General features: G+C 43.7%; 2 protein-coding genes across 3 annotated transcripts in view; both read left to right on the top strand.

Annotated features, from left to right (window-relative positions):
* Nucleotides 1-421: 421 nt before the first annotated feature.
* gabra6a (gamma-aminobutyric acid type A receptor subunit alpha6a) lies at nucleotides 422-10,090 on the top strand. The gene is made up of 8 exons (XM_042074067.1): nucleotides 422-544; nucleotides 1,193-1,413; nucleotides 2,237-2,319; nucleotides 2,414-2,557; nucleotides 4,157-4,309; nucleotides 4,631-4,884; nucleotides 7,043-7,272; nucleotides 9,876-10,090. Exons 1-8 carry the CDS (start codon nucleotides 536-538, stop codon nucleotides 9,889-9,891), a joined length of 1,110 nt encoding a protein of 369 aa, XP_041930001.1. The 5' UTR covers nucleotides 422-535; the 3' UTR covers nucleotides 9,892-10,090.
* Nucleotides 10,091-12,527: 2,437 nt separating this feature from the next.
* The window catches only part of gabrb2a (gamma-aminobutyric acid type A receptor subunit beta2a), a 39,178-nt gene continuing 29,294 nt past the window's right edge, over nucleotides 12,528-22,411 (top strand). For both annotated transcript variants that reach the window (XM_042074052.1, XM_042074051.1), the window contains exons 1-3: nucleotides 12,528-12,670; nucleotides 12,787-12,872; nucleotides 13,522-13,589. In XM_042074052.1, coding sequence (XP_041929986.1) covers nucleotides 12,597-12,670; nucleotides 12,787-12,872; nucleotides 13,522-13,589 — 228 coding nt within the window. In that variant the 5' untranslated portion in view covers nucleotides 12,528-12,596. The remainder of the gene's footprint in view (nucleotides 12,671-12,786; nucleotides 12,873-13,521; nucleotides 13,590-22,411) is intronic.

Raw genomic sequence — 22,411 nt, forward strand, 5'->3', positions numbered from 1 at the left:
TTAACCATTCTAAGACTAAATAAGCCTATTATTTAGCGGAATATTCCCTCATCTATAGCAAGAATGTTGCTGTTTTTTGCCTTATTGATTTTGTCCAGGTAAGTGAATAGCCTACGCTTAATTTTAACAATAACTATTTGTAGCCTACTCTTTTACAGTTTTGTAGTTTCTAATTTTCAATTAACTACAATACATTACTAAATAATACAGAATAAACTTAAATGGGCTACTGATGTCTTGTATCTTTAAGTAGACTAACAATATTTCCATCCAACCTTCTAGTGTTGATGGTGTTTTTAACCAAAAGATCAACGCAGATAATATCACACGCATTTTGGATCGTTTGCTGGAGGGATACGACAATCGACTTCGACCAGGATCTGGAGGTCTTGTATCTGAATATTGATTATGTCATAACAGGATGTTGTTGTTGGTCATGTCTTAGTTGCATTGTTCTGATCTATCTTTGGTTTCAGTTGGCGTCACTGAAGTTAAAACAGACATATTCGTCACAAGTTTTGGTCCCGTATCAGATATGGAGATGGTAAGAAGTTGTGTTTGCATTAACTGAGCGTTAACTTTGGACTATAGGAAATAGTGTGATTCATGTCAGAGGAGCACGCCTAGCTAATCATCAGGCATGTTTCATCGATACACCTAAAGCCTACAGCAGCATATCAGTCTATTGGCCCAACGTAGCCAGGGTAGCCATTAACACATGGAAGTCCTCTTTCAGGCCTATTTTTAACTCACGAGGTCTAAATCCGTCCTGCTCCTCAATTTAAGTTAGCTCTGATCTGCACAGTGCTGTGGCGTCCTCAAAGACATTATGGGGAATACCGGCATCGGCGCATCTCCACACACAGGAACGCACAAAAAAGCTTATTAGAAAACAATTTTCACGCCCAATTCTAATGTTCTATGTGACATTTTTGTCAAAATTGAGTTATTGACATACCGATTTTCTTATTCTGTGACAACTTAAGAAGGTGAGGTGAGGTGTTTCTTGTAGTTTTATACATTTTTGGACATTAGGCCTATAGTTAAAGAGGTTTGTTCCGCGTATCAGTATGATGCACAATATCTCACAACCTAGATGGAACACGGGACATATTTTATAGAGTTATAATAATAAGCTGTAAATGAGATATTTTATTGACTAAGCTTTTCTTTGGTCTTTAAATCCTCCCAGGAGTACAGAATGGACATGTTCTTTAGGCAGATGTGGGTTGATGAGCGGCTAAAGTTCGAAGGCCCCATTGAGATCCTTCGCCTTAACAACATGATGGTGGACAAAATTTGGACACCGGACACGTTCTTCCGAAACTCCAAGAGATCCATCGCCCACAATATGACAACCCCCAACAAGATGTTCCGCATCATGCAGAATGGAACAGTGTTTTACACTATGAGGTAGGTATGCCTATTGCACAGACAGACAGGCATTCTGAAATAGGGCCTACCAAAGGCACAACTAGGCGCTTAGCACATGGGAATTGGCAGTGCCCCTTATGCCAACAGAGGAAGAAGAAGCCTTAACTACATCATGGGTTTCATAGGCTAGAGTGCACACATATGTTCAACTTGAATTTGTTTTGAATAATGAAGTCTCTTTTTATTTATATATAAGTGCTGTAATACCATAGTTACAGACCAGGGGTGTCAACTCATATTAGGCAGTGAGTTGGTCATTTGTTGGAATGAGACCTCGTTGGGGCTGTCATTGTCATGGTCATGATTATTTTTTGCCATGGGTATCAGATTGTTGTTTGATGATATACTCCTTTACTATACCCACTTATGAGCACACAAGCACAAATTATGTAGTGCTGTCATATACTGCTCTTTCTCTCTTCGAATACCCACCTCCCATGTCAGTTTTTTCGGCCACTTCCTTCCTGAGGATGGTTTGTAGTGCTAGGTTTAATCAATTTACCATATCATAGAGATATTGCTTACATTGTAGAAGACAACTGGATGTGAATATCTTTTTTTTTTTCTAATTTTACCTTCCTACCCAAAACATCTTGGGGGGCAGTATGAAACCTGCTGGCGGGCCTGATCTGGCCCCCGGGTCTTATGTTTGACACCCCTGTTATAGACAGAAGCTATAGGAGAAGTCTGTTATACATATAAGTGCTGTAAGTACCATAGTTATAGACAGAAGGTATTGGATCCGTATGTATTTGTCTGTAACTGTGAAGATTGAGTCTAATAATGTTATCTTGCGTTTCAGACTAACAATAAGTGCAGAGTGTCCAATGCAATTGCAGGACTTTCCACTGGATGGACATGCTTGTCCTTTATACTTTGGAAGCTGTAAGTGTGCTGTTGTTAATGTGGTTTCTGTTACTACTGTATACAGACCAGTTGGTTCAGATAACTTGCGTGTGGTTGGCTGCTTTTAAAACAGATGCATACACCAACCGCGAAATAGCTTACACCTGGAGAAAGGGTTTCGAGGCGTCAGTTGATGTGCCGCCAGAGTCGTCCAGTTTACTACAGTATGACCTTGTTGGGCAGAGCCTCTACACTGAAACATACAAAATCAACACAGGTAAGATTTGCTATCATCACAACAGCCCATAGAGAGATGCATGCTCTCTATCTGCATCATCCTCCATCATCTTCAGTCGGCCATGTTGTTTTTGTCTTGTTGTTCTTGGCCATGCTGTGTTTCTCTGACATGATTATAGCAAAAGCATGCTTCTGTTAGCCATTATTCTCAGAGCATATTATATATTTTATATGGGGTCCAAACAGATCAGCATATAGATTTATATGTATTTATGTTGCTGTCTCTCTCATTAGCTCGATGTAAGATGCTTAACTGGCTTGGATTCATTTGTGCTGTCTGCCTTAACCATGAAAGAACAGTGGTGCAGAGAGCCCATCACACTTCCTGATGGTGAACAGTGGTGGTCCAGAGGCTTAGATAGAGAGAGAGAGAGAGTGAGTGAGAGAGACAGAGAGAGAGAGAGAGAGAGAGAGACAGAGAGAGAGAGAGAGAGAGAGAGACAGAGAGAGAGAGAGAGAGACAGAGAGAGAGAGAGTGAGTGTGTGAAAGAGACAGAGAGAGAGAGAGACAGAGAGAGTGAGTGAGAGAGAGAGAGAGAGAGAGAGAGAGAGATTGAGTGAGTGAGAGAGACAGAGAGAGAGAGAGAGAGAGAGAGAATTATGGACAGGCAAAAAAGTGGAGTTCCCCACAGAGGACCCATCAGATCCGTGGAGCAGGCAGGGAGTGTGAGAGTGAAAGCATGCAACGAGAGGGAGAGTGAGAGAGGATCAGGCAGTCGCCCAAAAGATAGGATTGTGGCCCAGTTAACATATCAAAGAGGGGATAGAATATCGCTCACAGATATGGAGCCCTTTTCTCTCGTTCAGTTTCTGTATCTTTCTCTTCCCTCCCCCTCTTCTGTTTTCTCTCCATCTTGTTTTTCTTTCTATCTATCATACTCTGTTTCACTTTTTCTTTCACTCATTTTCTCATCTGGTCTCGCATATTCACCATCAACATGGATACCCGCAACTCTTTTAATCATACACCCAATTAAAAACATCCTTCTCTGTGCGCAGCATGTTGAGGTTAAGCTGATGAGTAGTGTGGTGGGTTTCAAACACTGTGTATATATATGACTCAACACGGCCATGTAATTGGTTTATGCCTGTGTGTGAATGTAACTGACACCACATTTGAGATATTTCTGAGCACTCTCTTTCTTTTAATAAACCACAAAGGTGACACTGGAAATGTGGTACTCCCCCTGTGGTGCAGCAAGAGCATTTTTTTAATGAAATATAATTACATTTCCTTACATTCAGTGGTCATCAATTTGTCCGCATGCCTAATTCTATCGACGGCTGCCTGAGATGATTAGTTTTAAGGATATGTATTCTAGAAATATGATATAAAAGTGATGGCGTAACACAATGAAGATGGTGCAATTAAATGTCTTATTACATTGCTATCCCCCAAGTGAATAGGCAGGAAGAAAGCAATAGTGCACTTCCCACAAAGAAAGTGCTCACTTTCGTGGACTATGTCTGGCATCCCAGAGCACTTTATCTAACCTGATATACATAATCTCTCCTGGTAATCTTGTTTATTCTCGGTCTCAGCCTGACATTTCCTATCATTGTTTTTTTTTTTTTCCAGGTCATTACTCTGTCCAGGTCGTGCATTTTCTTCTCCAACGAAAGCTAGGCTACTATCTCATCCAAACATATGTGCCACTGATCATGATTGTTGGGTTGTCCCAAGTCTCATTTTGGATCAACAAGGAGTCAGTGCCAGCCCGCACTGTTGCTGGTAGGCTGATGATCTGTCGATTGTTGTGTTTATGTGAGAGAATTCAGTCACACAAGTCTGTTTGTGTTCCATGTTCATTTTCATGAATATAAATATGGTCATGCATTTGTAACGTGCTATAATACACCAGAAATTCTGGTTTCTGTGGCTGGTGGTTTCACAGAAGTGTCACAGAAGTAATTTTTTCTCAGTCATTAGTGTCTGATTTAAACTGGATTTAATGGGTAAATATCCATTTTAATCAAAGGTTTTTGACTGGCACCAATGAGGAATCAGCCTCTAACACGTACCTCACATCCACCTCTCCACCTTTCCCTCCAGGCATCACCACGGTGCTCACCATGACAACCCTCAGCATCAGCGCTCGCGAGTGTCTGCCCAAGGTGTCGTATGCCACGGCCATGGACTGGTTCATCGCCGTGTGCTTTGCCTTCGTGGCGTCCGCCCTGATCGAGTTTGCGGCGGTCAACTACTTTGCCACTCTGCAAGGCATCCGCATGCAGCGTGAGAAGCGCAAACAATCCCGCCAGGACAGCGTCATCACGGGTAACGGCAGCGACGATGAAGTGGGATCGGTGAGTGACCCTTGGTGCCCACCTCAAGATATAGTAATGCTGTCACTGTAGTATGGAGCCCGGCAGGTGTCATTGCACATTTTTTTTTTTTTGTGCGCACATTTTACTAAAGATTGTGCACTTGTAAACTAATTTGTGGTCTCGATTTACTAAATTGTGCTCTCAATCTTCAGATTTCTTCTCAATTCTTAAGATTTCTTGCCTGTATTGACAGATCAGTGGAGAGAGCAAAGTAGACTGGAAATGGGTAGGAGAAATATGGGGAGTGGGCTCGGCACAGGACCTCGGGCCAGACTTGACCCTGGACCCCAGTGGCCACTGGGTCCGTATGTGATTTAGGACGCAGACGCTAGTGGGTGTTAAGGCTCAACCCCCAAGCTTTTGGTTTTTGCGGTACTCTCGCTGACACCCAGCACCAAAGGACATTTCTTATGCATGCAGGACTTTATATCTACAAGTATTGGCACACACACACACACACACACATACAGAGAGAGAGAGAGAGAGCACCAGCCTCAGCAGCTGGTGTGAGGGCCTCAGTGCGGGCCATGGGCTGACGTGTACACCCAGGCCGTGAGGTGCTTGAGCATGTGCCTCTCCCCTCCATGGAGTCTCAAGGTCCTCACGCTGCGCTGCGCTGCGCCTTCTTCACTGCCAGCCACCCAGCCCAGGCAAGCACACAGCACGAGACCTTCAGAAAGCTCCATGGAGAAAGGAGAGCGGAGTTGGGATGTGGGTCTGCGTCAGGAGAAAATCAGGTGGGGGTGAGATGTGTGTGTGTGTGTGTGTGTGTGTGTGTGTGTGTGTGTGTGTGTGTGTGTGTGTGTGTAGAGGGGGGTGGTGAGACGGGGTGGGGGGTGGGGGGGGGGTTGAGAAGAGGGAACGGGTGCTTGCTCCTGGGGCCTTTTTTTTTTTTAAGGAACCAGCACGAAAGTTTTAATGACTGCTCGTGTCGGGACTCGGTTCTCACACGGCAAGATCAGTAACGACACGGAGCTCTTATCTTTTATGCAGAGGTAAATATGCTAATGCCACGGGCGTTCGCCGTCTCTGGGGAGAACTCCCACGTGGTGAGCTCACCGTTGGCATTTTAAAAATAGCCTCGGCGTTCTAACCCGGCTCCATGACTCCTCCACACATAATCTCTCACCTACATTTCACATGTTCAACCTGCAGTTCCCATCCACCATCTGGGCTCGGAAGGAGGGGAGAAAAAACATCCTCTTTAGCTGTGATGCCACCAGGGCCCAATGAAAAGTCCAAAAGAAACAATCAAGCCTTTTCAAATACAGTCATCAGAATACATTCTGTGTGATTTAACACTTTTTTTTACTGCATATTGAATGCTAAATCATTCAATCAATCATGGAATATGTGGAACACTACAATATATGGGGGAAAAGCTGACAAACAAACAAGCCCATATATAGTGTATGGATAATATTTACATTTTGGGGCCACTTTCCTCTGTAGTGCTCCCTAGTGGTCAAATGGAAGACTACATTAGATACCATTAAAGGTACTGTTGTCAACTTTATCATCCTAATATCCCTGATTTCCATTCTGGGTTCCCACCCATATGCCAAATTTGCTGTCAAATGTGCTGGATTTCTATGAGCAAGTATTGGTGTGTTATCTGTTAGCTCATTAGCTCAAATATTTTATTTAAAATTGTATAACTTTCAGTTGTAAAGTCCAGTGGAAAATCTTCTAGGTCTAAAAATATGAAATATATGGGAAATATTTCCCATAGCTGTTTTAGATTTGTGCAGGAGAAAAAAAAAACAATCTAGAATCTCTTGTGTCAAGTCCTAACTTATATGTTGTATGTATATAATTTAGACTTGGCCTAGTTGTAAACAGATATGCATAAGCATTCATTTACTGAGGAGTAGAATGGACTTGTGAAATCTAAACTGTATGCATAGCTGGTAGTACATGTCCCCAGCTAAAATAACCTTCCATCTGGCATGCTAATCTCACATGTTTTACTTTTTCTCTTCATCTCTATCTGTCTCTCCCTCCTTGTTCCTCTCTCTCTCTCTGTCTATCTCTCTGACTGTATCTCTCTCTCTCTCTCTGACTGTATCTCTCTCTCTCTGTCTATCTCTCTGACTGTATCTCTCTCTCTCTCTCTCTCTCCCTATCTTTCTCCTAGCCTGACAGTGGTAGGAGCAGGCAGTACCGGTCCAACTCGATAATTAGTGAGCCCGCACAGAGACTGCCCAACTTCCTGCAGTCTGGCTCGGCCATCCCCACCAACATGCTGCTGGCCGGCACCAGCCCCATTGACTCCTACTCCCGAGTGCTCTTCCCTCTGGCCTTCGGCTCCTTCAACTTGGTCTACTGGTACTACTACCTCTCCAAGGACACCATGGAGAAGCCCAGGTACACACTAAGAAAGTACCAGTGTGTACCTAAGTGGGTACAAATGCTTATTGCTGGGGCAGTACCCTTTTGAAGTACAGTAATGTACCCATAAATGCAGCTTTGCCATGGTCGTATGTGCAGTACATTGCCAACGTGAGCTCCTATGTGTTTGTTTGGCAAGTCTGTTGGGCTTTTGGTTGGTAAACTTGGTAGTTTTAGAGAAAATACTTGAACGGTTCTTTAAATACAACGCTCCCATATGTATCCGCTCAAGTGCGATGCACTGGGTGTGTGCAAACTTCCTCCTTTGCACAGCTGTTCTGCATCTAACAGGAAGCAATGCTGGAGGTGGCGTTCTGAATTAAAGCCACGAAACTTGCAGAGATGTACTCAGATTTTTATGCAACAGTAGTTGCTCGCTGTGTTTCTTTTTTTTTTTTATTCTTTCTTTTTGTCTGGGACTTTTATCCCGGCTGTAAATACATAAATAATTTCTGATTCTAAAACAGCCGCGGGACAAGCAGACGAAAAAGAGCAAGCTGGTGTTTCTGTTGGGTGGGCTTGTGTTGTTGCATGGAAACAAGGGCACCGAGGATGTATTTTCATGAAAATTACATTTCCACATGGAAGGTTTATTTTTCCGTTGTTGCTTTCCATTTTTTACGACCAAGCCAAGGCCACCACTAGCAAATACAAATAAATGTCATAAAAAGTAACATTTGCATTCAAGATTAAACAAGGGCTTTCCGATTACAGTTTTTGCCCATTGCTTACACACTAAAATGAATGCTTAAAGCAAAGCCTTAAAACCTGAAGTTTTAACCGTTAATCTTAACCATAGTGTAACCATACCTTAAACACACTTTCTGCTTTGCACTTTGTTTGCAATTCTGCAACACATTTATTGCGAAATACTACACATGTTTTTTTTTTACGCTAGGCACTTCAAAAATGTAATCTCTTGTAATCATTGGGGAAACACTTCTATTCAAAATGCAAAACACATCTGGTACCCACACACATACCTGTAAACAATACAGAAAAAACTGAACACCAATCAGTCTGAGACATAGCACTACAAATAGACTTCAGGTAGGCCATTGTGTACCTGTTCAACTTTGTACTTTTATTTTGAGTACCTGTGTACAGTTCTGTACTTGCCCCTTTACTCCCCATTTCTAAAACGTATCGAAGAATGTTTTTCAGCGGGCCAATGAAAAGTATATGACCACCAACCACATGCTTGCATGCCTCTTCTGCAAGCAATGGAAGAGGTATGCCGAGACATTGATGGGGGGTCAGGTCAGTGGTGGATATGGATATGAATATAAATATAAATATGAATATATATATATATTATATTGTTTGATGTAGATGAGGTTACTGTATGTGGCCAGATTCCGGTTGAAGTCAGGATCTATAGACCTGTTATTTTTTGTTTAATTTTTGTTTTGTTTACATTGTATTGATTACTGCAGTATATGCATATACATACAGTATACGTGTATACAGCTCTGGGAAAAATACGAGACCACTGCACATTTGTCATCCTATGGTTGCTGAGTAACATTTGAATATGATCGTCAACTTGTTTGATTGTCACTCATTTTTTCCAGAGCTGTATATATATTGCAGTATATTTATATTTTTTTTGTTGCAGTTGTAAAAAAACAACAACTGTAAGCTGATTACTGGAGCATTTCTATTTTTGAGTTTTACAAAAGTCTCTCTGAGAAAGATAGTTAAGATCGCAGTGTTTTATATAAAGCACATCAGTGTGTTGCTGCCGATTTGAAAGAATAATTAAAATGGTGCATGAGTGTATCATTTTGTTGCAATGATTTTTAGAAAGAATTGTTAAGTTTTGATTGTTTCATTTTCGCATAGATGTGAGTTGTTTATCTCCAAGTGTTATGTCTTTTTTGATTGTGTCTATAGAGTTGCAGCCGTGGCCTACTGGTTAGCGCTTCAGACTTGTAACTGGAGGGTTGCCGGTTCGAACCCCGACCAGTAGGCATGGCTGAAGTGCCCTTGAGCAAGGCGCCTAACCCCTCACTGCTCCCCAAGTGCTGCTGTTGTTGCAGGCAGCTCACTGCGCAGGGATAAGTGTGTGCTTCACCTCACTGTGTGCTGAGTGTGTTTCACTAATTCATGGGTTGGGATAAATGCAGAGACCAAATTTCCCTCATGGGATCAAAAGAGTATATATACTTATACTTACTGACATAATGAGCCAAATTCTGCAAAAAGTTTGTAAGATCAAACACTGTAAACAGCGATCCTGCTTAGAGTTAAGTAATTTAACCATCATTCTCTTCGTTCATAGTTTAGATCTCACAATGCAGGTTATCTTCCGACACCTCAGCTCAGTGGTCTTCCTTAATAACACATTCAGAGCAAGCGTCACATATTGACGTGGCTGCCTGCCCTCTCATTTTGAGCTTGAGCACGGAAAAAAACCCTCAGATTTGGGTTGTTCAGGTAGAGGTCTCACTGTGAGGGCAGGCACTTGCTGTGAATCATTGAGTTGTTGCTCTCAAGCAGGGCTCATGATGTGTGTGTGTGTGTGTGTGTGTGTGTGTGTGTGTGTGTGTGTGTGTGTGTTCCTTACTTCTCTACAGGGTCCTGGGCCAGTGAGTTCTTGCAGCTGATCTCAAGCTGATGATTGCTCGCTTCTGTCCTTATGCGGGAGGTTCACCACCACCATCAGCACCACCTACACCTCCACCATCAGCACCACCTACACCTCCACCATCAGCACCACCTCCACCAACAGCACCACCATCATCTCCACCATCAGCACCACCTTCACCTCCATCATCAGCACCACCATCATCTCCACCATCAGCACCACCTTCACCTCCACCATTAGCACCACCATCATCTCCACCATCAGCACCACCTTCACCTCCATCATCAGCACCACCATCACCTCCACCTCGACCATCAGCACCACCTCCACCATTAGCACCACCTTCACCTCCATCATCAGCACCACCATCACCTCCACCTCGACCATCAGCACCACCTCCACCATTAGCACCACCTTCACCTCCATCATCAGCACCACCATCACCTCCACCTTCAGCACCACCTCCACCATCTGCACCACCTCCACCATCAGCACCACCTCCACCTCCACCATCAGCACCACCATCACCTCCACCATCAGCACCACCATCACCTCCACCATAAGCACCACCTCCTCCTCTGGTCCCAGGTCCTCAGTAGAGACACTCTCGTCTCCTCCCTCTTCTCTTCTCTCCACTCCTCTGCCAGGCTCTCAATCAGTCAGACCTCTCCACTCTCCCCTCGCCATCTCCATGACATTTCCATACGACCATGGCAAAGCCGCATCCCTCGGAGACACCAGACAGCCATTTGTGAGAGGGAGAACGGAGGGAGAAATCCTCCTCATTTTCCAAACCTTGTTCAAGTCTCCCCCTCACAACCCCTACACACACACACACACACACACACACACACACATACACATACCTCCCCTAAGGTCCCACCCCTCAGAGTGTAGAAAAGACACACACACCCAGGAGAAGTTGATGATATAATCTGCAGCTGTGGCTGGTGATGCAACATGGAACCAACGCTTTCAGACGGCTGCCCTCTACAGAGCCATGTGGCTCACTGCAGGAGATCAAACGCACTGGAGGAGGCTTATACTCCCTGGCAGCTTCAAAGAAATTCACAATCTGAAAAAGAGCAATCATAAGACTGAATTTTTATGCCGCTGCCTCCCCGCAAACCCAGCTACCTTGTTCCAGTCGTGATTCATATACGGCCGTTTCCTGAAAACATGACTGCAGAGAAGATGGGGTCTATTTTCCGCAAAGGCGTTGGCTGTAGAACAGTTCTGTTGTCGTCTTGTCCCCCCCCCTTCCTTTATTGTTAATCATTGTTCCATACAGGGGAATGTCCATAAGCAGACAAGACTTCACTGCTGACAGAGCAAACTCCATTGTGCATTGAGTTGGGCCCGCGCTGCTAATTGGTGGTCGGATGTCAACATGGCGGCTATGCCATGCCGAGTGCATTTCTTTGCAATCATCCGTCCTGCCGTTAATTATTTTTTAACCATGTTATTGCTTAGATTAATTCTGTGCCATTTGCTTTTTCCAAGAATGTGATGAGCCATGCAACCAACATTTTTGTTCCATCAATGTGATGACCCATGCAAAACACTATTTAGTCAGCAGCCTGGAATTGACCAAAGGCCCAGGTTTTACTGGACTGTTTTTCTGTGCATGGATAGTTTTACTTTCCTTGTTCCTCACACAATAAAATATCACTCATGTACTTGTTTGCAACTGTTTTAACTGTCTGTGTGTAGTTGTCATATAATTCTACAGAATAGATTTTAATATATTTATATATATATTTATTTGTCCCACATGTACATCTCTATAGACACCGTTTCCACCTAGTAATGGTGCTTTATGGCTTACAGAAGAATGTAAAACATTAATCTTATTTCTGACTTTCTAAAATCCCATTTCAACAAATTGTTGTTACTTTTTGCCTGTCAAGTATGAAGGAGCCAATGGCATACCCCGCAGCGAACAATGCTCTGTTTACTGTGATCAGTCACATAGAATTTGTGGCTGAGGTAATTGGTTCGGTTTGTACTTCGCCGCTGGAAAGGATACGTCAGACCATGTATTCGCGCTCTTGGGCGTCTTAACCGCGTTTGGTTACAGCTCTGATCCATGTGTGTATGCCATGCCCCATCTATCTCCAATTACGTTTAAATCATCACGCCTCATATTTACCATTCTGTCAATCTGAATGGTGGGGGTCGGTTCCGACTGGGGCCAAACGATATCTTCAGATATTAAGTTCATTGAGGTTGCTCACACCCTCCGCAAAAACATTTTTATTTCGGAAGGAGTTGACACACCACATAATTAATCGGAGTGAGACTTATAGTGCTGTTTCTTTATGTAACTTATTTATATGATTTTATTAACTATATGACACTAATAGGATTATTTTATTCTTTTCAGTTCAGCTATCCTGGTGACACCATCAATACAAAGTTACATAAACTTTTAATGGTCCACTAATGAGTGTCACATGTTGCTGACATTAATTGGGGTTCCTTTTTTGACGTTTAAGCTGGACTTCTTATTTTGCTCACCACGTTCATCGAAGTTCCTTTAATTTTTTCTCTGCAATGGAAACTGCTCATCCACCATCATCAGTAGCTGCTCTTTGATCTTGAGGTAGGATGTACGCATGCGCTCCTCATTGGCTTCATTGCACTGTCTGGAGTAAGTTGAATGTGCGCCGTTCCTCGCTAGATCCAAAATCCTACCAAAACAGTTGCAATGGAGAGAATCAGGAAAAGCCTATCCATTTTCGTCATTGGTCCTTTAATTATGAATTTGGTTTGCGCACAAAGGTAAAAATTCCATTTTTCGCTTTGGCTTATGACACTTATAAATATGATGCATGCAAAATTTGGTCATAAATAAGACGTTTTCATCTAATGATGTGACACCCTCTGTTTGGTTGTAGAGACCCTAGCAATATGCCTGTGGTCAAGGATACGGTGGATAGACTGATGAAAGGATACGATATTCGGTTGAGGCCAGATTTTGGAGGTAAGGCGGTTGAAATTGAATGTAATTCTTTCACAGCCTATGACGTGCTGCACATGCACAATGACATGTGAGTCTAGTTTTATTGGCTACCCCTGCACACCTTGTTATTGTGTAATTTACATCATTAGCTGGCGATTTGGTCCATAACATCATTCCATTTAATTGTGCCTTTCACGTTTATGATATGTTATTACAATATCCCTGGGTCCATGGAGGGGGTGTCCAACTTGCGTTATCGATTCCATTCGCGGTGCAACTTTGGTTGCATCGCAACGGTAATTGAAATGCTACCTGTAATTTTTTAATCAACCAAATTATGGTCGAGGACTGTGCAGACAGATTTATTTAAGCGTTTGGCATAGGAGTCTGGCTCGTGAAGCAAAACAGAGCCAAAGAAAGTCGACTCCACCATATATGAACAGTGTCTTGGTAACTGGCGAACACTTTTTAACAGCAACCTAGACATTTGGGCACAATTGCCATTTTGAATTTGCCATTCACCATTGCGCAAAGCCAATTACAGTAACATGGGGTGTTGGTTGGCTTGCCTGTTGAATTTTAGAGAAAACATCAGAAACGCTAAACCTGTGCGGTCTATCACGTAGAATTTCACTGGTACAAGTCTCCTTACTGCCTCTCTCCGTTTCAGGTGCTCCGGTGGCAGTCGGGATGAACATAGACATAGCCAGCATAGACATGGTATCGGAGGTGAACATGGTACGTAGTGCTGATTTTTCCTGCCTGAAAATATATCTGGATGTGGATGTGGTTGTCAAATGTTCCCTAAACGAGAACGCTCTTGGCAAGATGTGGTTACAGTGATCGTTTGGGAGAAAAATTAACATGCTCAATGGCACGCCCCCTACTTAATTGATAACGGCTCTGTTAACATGATGTTGCGAATATAACGGACCATCTTGTGCCGGGTTATTGCTAAATCCTGCACCGTGTGTAGTCTATCTGCTCTGTATTTTGTAGCTGAACAGAGGCAAGCTACATTTGAATTCAAAACACACGCGCACTGGCGCACTCATACGCCCGCACGCCGTACGCTCGCACTCACTGCGTGTCTCTTACTATTCCGTGTATTGCGCTTTCTCTATGAAATATTAGCTGGCTGATAGATTATATATTTTCAAAGATAGAAGATGCATCCGTTCCCGCTTTCAATTAGAGTTCAAGGTGATTGTTTTTTCCTCAAGGAGAGGCAATTGACAATACACACCAGGGAAAGCGCCGCCATGTAAAGATAAAAATGCAAAGATTAGGCAAATGGAAAGTCGATAGTCAATGGCTTCTTATCTCTGCTGTGTAGCTTTGCTGTGTGTCTCTGCTGTGTAGCTCTGTCTTCTTTACTGATGGGGAAGCATTCCCATATTTTAGCTGTCTTGGGGGGAAGAGAAAGTTCACCCTACGCAACGGTACCCCCTGTCGGCTCTAGCTAGATGACATCCTTTAATCATGCAGGGATGTAAATCTAATTACTGATTGTCCCTATGCACAGTTGTACCTCTCAGATGCTATGGCAGGGATCAGAGAACAACTCAAGAGATTGTCCTTCTGCAGTATGGATTTGGATGGATGGCAAGATTCTGTTAGAATGGAGAACAAGTTCAATGGAACATGTAGCACATGACGTTTTGTTACATTTTTCAATAGAATTGTGAATTAATGACATATTGTGGATATTTGTGAAGCCAGCTCCTCAATGGGTCAATATAAATGTCCATGGAATGACCAAAACAATATAACGTTGTTTTTTTTATCTTCTGAAAACAAATGTTTTGAGGGCTAGATAGTAGGTGGTACCAAGCTATGGAACACTACATGTGATTGCTGGTTCCTGCAGAGATGAACTTTGACACCTTTCAGCGCACCCATTGCAGTAAACATGCTTAATACTGCATGTGTAACACAAACAGTGAACGAGTGCTGACACCATCCAGCAGCCTGCAGCTATTTGGTCGTCCTTTTCTGTAATTTCATGGAAAATATCTCCAAATCCAAAGTAATCCCACCTCAAACATTAGGGGCATTCAAGAAATGGAAGGCCCTTCACAGATCCTTTCAATGCTGCAGTAGTATATGCTGGATGAGCCTCAAACTTATTTCTGTGCCTTACTGGCATTGCATGGTGGTGTGATGATAATAGTGTGGCATCCCCAAACTTCAATTTGTGTTCCTTCAAAAAAAAAAAAAAAGCTCTGTGCAAAAGACTCTGTTTAGGTCTATTTGTTTGAGTTTGACCCTGAGCCAGCAGATGGATTTTTTATTTTTTTTTGCATGGCAAGATCAAAGGGAGATTTTGAGGGTGGTAGCCCAGGCCTCCTGTGGGGCAAGAGACTGTACTTTAGAAATGCTTTATTGAGATGCAGTGTGTATAGCACTGGATTGCTCTAATCATGTAGATGAACCAGACCCGACTGATGTTCTGACCGTTTAGGCCGGTCATGTCTGGAACAGTCTGACTGGGTCATTTGGGCTGTAAATGCCATTAAAGCTGAGTTGCATTAGCTCGCTGTAGTCAGCCTAAACAGTTGGAACTGTCTGTGCCAAAGCATACGCTTTGGATGGCTTGATTTGTGATGTATCAAATGCTGTAATTCCACCGCAGAATTCCAGAACTGTGGTTCCCATTGGAACAGTATTCTGTGCATGGAAATTGAAAATGTCATTGTATTTCTATGGTGTTGCATCACAATTTTCTGCAGATAATTGACCAAGTCATAATAGCTGTCATATTACCTTAGTACATGGTTTTTGGATTCAGTCTAGCACTGTAACACTATTGCCTACAAATACAGGACATTTTTTCCACTGAGTATTACAAAAAGGTTCCCCTAAGTGCTTTCCTGGTAGGCTCATAGCTCATTGTTAAATGGGATCTACAGATTTCTGCCAGGCCTAGAGATGCTCTGAACATCCAAATGAGAAATGACAGAAAGAAATTAACTTCACCCAAAGTCATGTGCTTTTTCCCTCCATAAGTGGCCACTGCCTTCCTTTGAGGGTGATGCTTAATGCTCTGAAATGTTCTCTCTCTCTCTTGTCCCCTCAGTTACATTCTCTCCCTCTCTTCTTTCTCTCTCATATCATTCCTTCTCTCTCTCCCTTGTTTTTCTCTTTCTCTCTCTTCTTCTCTTGTTCTCACATGATAGCATTCCCGTACTCAGGCCCATGTGAACTCATTAGTTCATTGGAGTATTCTTGCCACAGACAGCTGGATGGCCCCCTAATTAAGGCCAGAACAAAAGCCCCAGGTGGGGGCAAATGCCCCTCTGGTGGTCCAGCGCCGGGTGCACTTCCCCTCGCGGCCCCCGTATAAATACTGGCCCTTATGTTTGTTTCACTCCAGCAAAGGTGGCAACAGGAAGTCCAAAGGTCATGTGTGCTGCGCGGCGATGGAGATCCTTAGGTTAGAGTGCGTTAGCCGTGCCATTCTGCCTTGACATTAAACCTTCCAACAACACCCCCCCCCCAAACCCCCCCCCCCCCCCCCCCCGCCACACACACACACACACCCTCCGCTATTTCTGGGTGGCACACTCTAAGTGATGCTGAATCCGGGCTTTGCTCTCCAGCCGTGTCAGCCTCCTGTGACTCACCCGATTTTAGCAAAACAGAAACATTATACAAATGGGACATGATGATGTTATAAATGATCCCCTCTTTGCACTTCACTGTGTTCGTCTGAGTTTGTTGGCCAGTTTATTTATTTACGCCAGCTGGGTGTTTTTTTCCTCTCCTTTTTTTGTAAGCAAATTTGTCCTGTTTGGTAATGCTCTTTATTAAGCAGGAATGGCAGCGGTTTTGTTGAGACGCTGGAATATATTGAAACAATGCAACTCTGCAAATGGAATTAGTCGCTGTGAACGGAGAGGATTCAAAGAGACTTGTGCTGGCTCATGGGTGAAATAATTAACGGGGCGGAAACATTGCTTTTGTAATGATCATTATCTTGACGAGTATTAATTTCTTTTCACGTAAAAAAAGAGGCGTGGCAGCCCAATGATAGCTCACAAGAGCACGGGACAGTGGGGTGGAGAGCACTCTGGCTCTCTGCTGCAGATTAGATTAGTGGCTGCTTTTTGTGTCTCCACAGTAGTGTGTGCAATTATTAATCGCTTTAATTCTGTTTGTTAGTGCCTGTCTCAGTCCCTCTCTTTCTGTATGATTTAAACATAGAAAGCCATATGTTATTTTTATCCATTGTTGCTATGACAACACCTCTCTATTTTATTTGTGGAAAATGTAAAGTTTGCAGTTGTCAGATTACCCTCCACCCATCCTTCCATAACTATGTGCTTATTTTCCCACGCTGTACGGTGTTCAACGCAGGCAGTGGCTATGCATTGGATGGTCATATTACTGAGAGGCAGTGAGGCTGTGGTGTAGTGGAGGGGGTCTCAGCCTCTAAACTGCTCCTGGGAAATGGTTCATTTTCAAACATCCATTCAGTGCTATCTCTGGCAAGGGAATAAAGGGTTAAAGAAAGAACATTGGGCCTTGGCCTTCCTGAGCTTGGCTTTGGCTGCTAACAAGACTCCATGCGCGTAAACGGAGGGGGAGGACACAACGGCCTGAATTATTTATGACCAGGAACAACTGCGTTGTGCTGCGTCTCTAATCTACTGCAGTAATTCGTTAATAAGTCGTCTCCAGCTGAGCTGTCAGGCTTGTTATCAGTGGTGGGTAAGTAGCTGTTAAAACGTTCCCACTGGGGCCTGGGCAAGAGAGCGAGTGGTCATGTCATGGGCACCCAATGGCCAGGCCCAGGGCCCTTAAGACCATCTCCCCCTGACCTCGCGTGTTTAGAGGCATGTACTTAACCAGTCACTCGGACGGTTTCCCTGTCATGACAAATTAATGAGCGATTCCAGTCCCTCTCTTTCTCTCCCTCCCTCTCTCTCTCTCTCTCTCTCTCTCTTGCTCCCTCTTTCTCTTATCTCTCTGTATCACTCACTTTCTTTCTCTCTTTTAATCTCTCATCACTATCTATCATTCTCTCTCTTCTCAATTTCTCTTTACTACCTATTTCTCTCACTCTTTCCATGTCTTTCTCTCAATCTCTCCCCCTCACTCCATCAAAATCTCTCCTCTCTCTTTCTCTTTCTTTCTCTCTCGCTCTCTCTATCACACATCTGGGAGAGCTGGGGAGGACTCTGATGCCACCAGCTCCCACAATTATCACATTAATCGATCAAATATTCCCAAGTCGGTAATTTATTTAATTGTAGGGAACCAGAGAGAGAGAGAGAGAGAGAGAGAGAGAGAGTGAGAGCGAGAGAGAGAGAGAGTGAGGAGGGAGAGAGAGAAACAGAAAATAAAACCATCACTAATTTCAATTTGTTTCGCACCCCTCCTTTGAAGGGAGTTATGTCTTCATCTGCTCTGGCTATCCTCCAGATCTCTCTCTTCACCTCGATCAGAGTGTGCTGATCCTTTTCTCTATTGGACGCTGGAGATGAGTAGATCAGAGGGTGCTGATCCCTTTTTTCTATTGGACGCTGGAGATGAGTAGATCAGAGTGTGCTGATCCTTTTCTCTATTGGACGCTGGAGATGAGTAGCCTTCCTGTTGCCCTGGTGGATGCATATACTCTGTGCAAACATTGTCATGATTCACCGCCATAATCTTAATGGGATCTATTGATCTCGAATGCCACTTGTAGTGCTGGCAAGCAGCTCTATTTTCCTATGCCATTTGTAGTGTTGGCAGCCACTGCTCAACAAGATGGCTGAGGGTGAACTGAAGCTGTATGTGTCGGGTAAAAAAAAAGAAAAAACAAAACATAAAAAATTCTTTGTGAAGCCTGTGTGTGTGTGAGAGAGAGAGTGTGTGTAAGCGTGTGTTTTGACCTGAGAGAATATATGTGTATTTTTCGTATTTTTTACGCATAATCTAATATTTAAAAGTAAATCGTGCTAATGAACCATCTCATGAACAGTAAGCCTTCATTAAACACTTTAAATGAATAGAGAACAAAATGGGGCGTTGGAGAGGAGTGTGTGTACATGTACGTGTACGTATACGTGTACGTGTGTGTGTGTGTGTGTCCCTTGGCCTTTGGTTTTCGTAGGAGCTCGCAGAAGCCACGCGCGTGCACGCCAGCGTATGTGTGTGTATGTGTTTTTCTGTCTGTGTTTGAAATCCATTGATGTCAAAGCAGACCAAACAGAGCCCAAAGAGACATCTGTTACCATCTGTGGCCGTAGTAATTATGCTTACATTTTGCACCAAAGCCAGGAGGCACGTTTCTGGCCCAGGTGTTCCATGCTCTCCAGCTTGGCATCTGCACCCAGAAAGAAAAAAAACACAGGAAAAGAAAAGGGGGGGGGAGCACACAGCTTGTGTTCATCTACAAACCAACTATTTATTTTATTTGTGCCTCAGATGCAAATGAATGAAGCAGCACAGCTTGGGTAGCGATCCAAACAGTGCTGTTTGCCCTGGATTTGCTACACCGGTTCAGGTTTGAACGCCAGGAAAATATACACTATATATACATACTGTATATAGACAACAGTAATCTCTGCATGTGTGTGTGTGTGTGTGTGTGTGTGTATGTGTGTGTGTGTGTCGGGACAGCGTTTTGGCCTTTAGTATTTACTATACTTGGATTTATATGCATTTTTACCCCGTGTGCAAAAACACATACTCAGACACAAATATAATTTCAGACGGAACTTGGTAGTGGTGCTGATGGTAGTGGCAATAGTGGTGGTCGGGGGGTTGGGGTGGGGGTTGGGTGGATCACTCCCAACAGACCGTCCATTTTCCCCCTCAGAGCGCTTCTGGGCCACCGCTCCCCCTGGCTTAAGTGTCCCATTACGGAGACAGGCAGTGCGGCCGCAGCCTGACTCATCCAGACTGAAGGCTTTTCCGCTCCTCCGTCCTCGTCCTTTCCTCAGTAGCCCAGTGCAGCGTCCTTTCCTCAGTAGCCCAGCGCAGCGTCCTCTCCTCAGTAGCCCAGTGCAGCGTCCTCTCCTCAGTAGCCCAGTGCAGCGTCCTTTCCTCAGTAGCCCAGCGCAGCGTCCTCTCCTCAGTAGCCCAGTGCAGCGTCCTTTCCTCAGTAGCCCAGTGCAGCGTCCTCTCCTCAGTAGCCCAGAGCAGCGCACGCTCCCGCTGAGGAGTCTGCAGGGCCGCCAGCACTGACACCACAGCCTCCGGCGTCAGCAGAGGCTCCTCGGGCAAAACGGCGCCCTATCTACCTCAGGATGCCAGTGGATGTGCCTGTGTGTGTGTGTGTGTGTGTGTGTGTGTGTGTGTGTGTGTGAGCGTGTGTGTGTGTGTGTGGTTGGCTATATGTGAGTGTGAATACTGTATAGTATATATGTCCTGTATAAAATACAGAAAGTGTTCAGGTTTCTTTAACCATATCTGTGTATGTTGGCCATAGTTTTTCTATATGTTTGTGTATGTGTAAATGTATGAATACATATATACATATACATATTTACTTTATGTTTATGGGCATGGTTATTTATATACTCACACCTGTGTGTGGATGTGCTAGTATGTATGATCAAATTTGTGTATAGCATAAGCCTGTGGGTTAGCATGTTTGCATGTTCGCATATTTACAATATGTGCTTTTAAGTATGATGGTGAGTGTTTGTGCATGTGTGTGTGTGTGTGTGTGTGTGTGTCTGTGTGTGGGATGCCCTCACATCTCTGAAGACAGAGTGATGAGAGCCAGTGGTCTGTGGGAATTCTGAGAGGCTGATTTGGATTATGCCCCCTAGCCAAATGCCTCCCTCGCTTCAGCAAAAACAAAAGAGCTGGAAAAATGGAGTGGGACAAGAGAGAGGGCGAGGGGTTGGTGTTTATTTATTTAACTCATTCATTCTTTTATTCATTTCATTTTCAGCTATTTGTTTATTTGTTTTGATCTAAACCTGTGATTCATGTTTACATGGATGTTACTGCTTCCAGCCATCATTGGATCTTTTGGTTTATTAGAGTTTATTTGAGTGTCTTGATGTCATGATGTCATTTTGTGTGTGTGTGTGTGTGTGTGTGTATCTGTACATCTACATTTGTGTCTCTTTAGCTGTGAGCACATGTGTATGTTTGTGTGTGTGTGTGTGTGTGTGTGTGTGTGTGTGTGTGTGTGTGTGTGTATGTATGTGTGTGTGTGTGTATCCATAGGAAAAATCTAAAAAGAGATCTTTTTATCTTCTTAGTGTCTCCTAGGCAACAATGACAAAGTAGAGATTTAGGCTCTAAGTGGTCTGTATATCAGACTTCCATAGGGACCAAATGGTGTCCTTTGGTGTGAAAGGAAAAGATCTCCACATGGTCAGAAATCATCCTCAGTTTTTACTAAACATGTCAATATTGCCTCGTCTGTTTCTCTCCCAAGACTACCTTGGTGTTTGGGGACGAGGCACAGATTTTCCTAGAGATTTTGTTTTTCGAAGAAATATCTGTCATGGTATTGCAACATAATTTAACAAAAATGATATCACAACTAAATATCCTGAACTACCAAAATCCATCTTTGAGAACATAAGTAAGCTTATTTTTTCTGTGTGTGAGCGTGTGCATGTGTGTGTGTGGGTGTGTGTGTGTGCACGTGTGTGTGTATATATGTTTGTATGTACCGGTATGTGTGAACGTGTTTCATCTTCATATCTGTTTAAATGTACACAGAAATGTGTGTCTGAGCATGTGCACATGCATGTGTGTGGGTCTGTGTGTACGCTCATGAGTAGAGGTGCGTGGGAGGGCTCAGGAATAGAGAGTGCGTTCTGAGAGGAAGCAGAAAGCATGTGAGTGTGTGTGTGTGTGTGTGTGTGTGCGTGTGTGTGTGTGTGTGTGTGAATAAATGTGTGAGAGTAAATGTGTGTGTGTGAGTGAGTGAGTGAGTGTGTGTGTGTGTGTGTGTGTGTGTGAGTATATGTGTGTGTGAGAGTAAATGTGTGTTTTTGTGTGTATATGAGTGTGTGAGTATATATGTGTGTGTAGGTGTGTGTGCACATGTAGTCATGAGCTCACGCTGTGCTTGGAACATGGACTCCCAGACGAGATGGGGGCGAGCGACGCAGCTGGGCCCTCCAGAAGGCACTTCTCGTCCCTCAGTGGCCACGAGTAACCCCTATCAAGTGGAAAGATATTTTTGTCACAAGACTTTAGCAGGTGTTAGGAATTCCTCTTCAGGTCATTGCTGGAGACAGGGAGACAGGGCTGGACTCTGACCCCCCCCCCCCCCCCCACACACACACACACACACACACACACACACACACACACATACCCCTTGGTAAAATAAGGACATGAAGGACATTCATTTTCAAATGAAGTCTATTTTGAAACAGAAGGAGAGTTTGTGTAGTGTAGTTGCACTGGTGTGGTGTAGTTACGATATATCTAATAGATTCTTCCATTATTGTGTGTTTGATCTCATGTGATATATTTCCAAAAATGTTAAAAACTGAATCCCATAATAAAACGCCCCCCTCAAACATCCCTTTGGGAATGGAGAAATCCCTCTGTAAATATACTTGTGTTTTTCCAGCGCTGGCCGCTGGTGAATG

Source organism: Alosa sapidissima, chromosome 20 (genome assembly GCF_018492685.1).
Source record: "Alosa sapidissima isolate fAloSap1 chromosome 20, fAloSap1.pri, whole genome shotgun sequence".
Taxonomy (NCBI): domain Eukaryota; kingdom Metazoa; phylum Chordata; class Actinopteri; order Clupeiformes; family Clupeidae; genus Alosa; species Alosa sapidissima.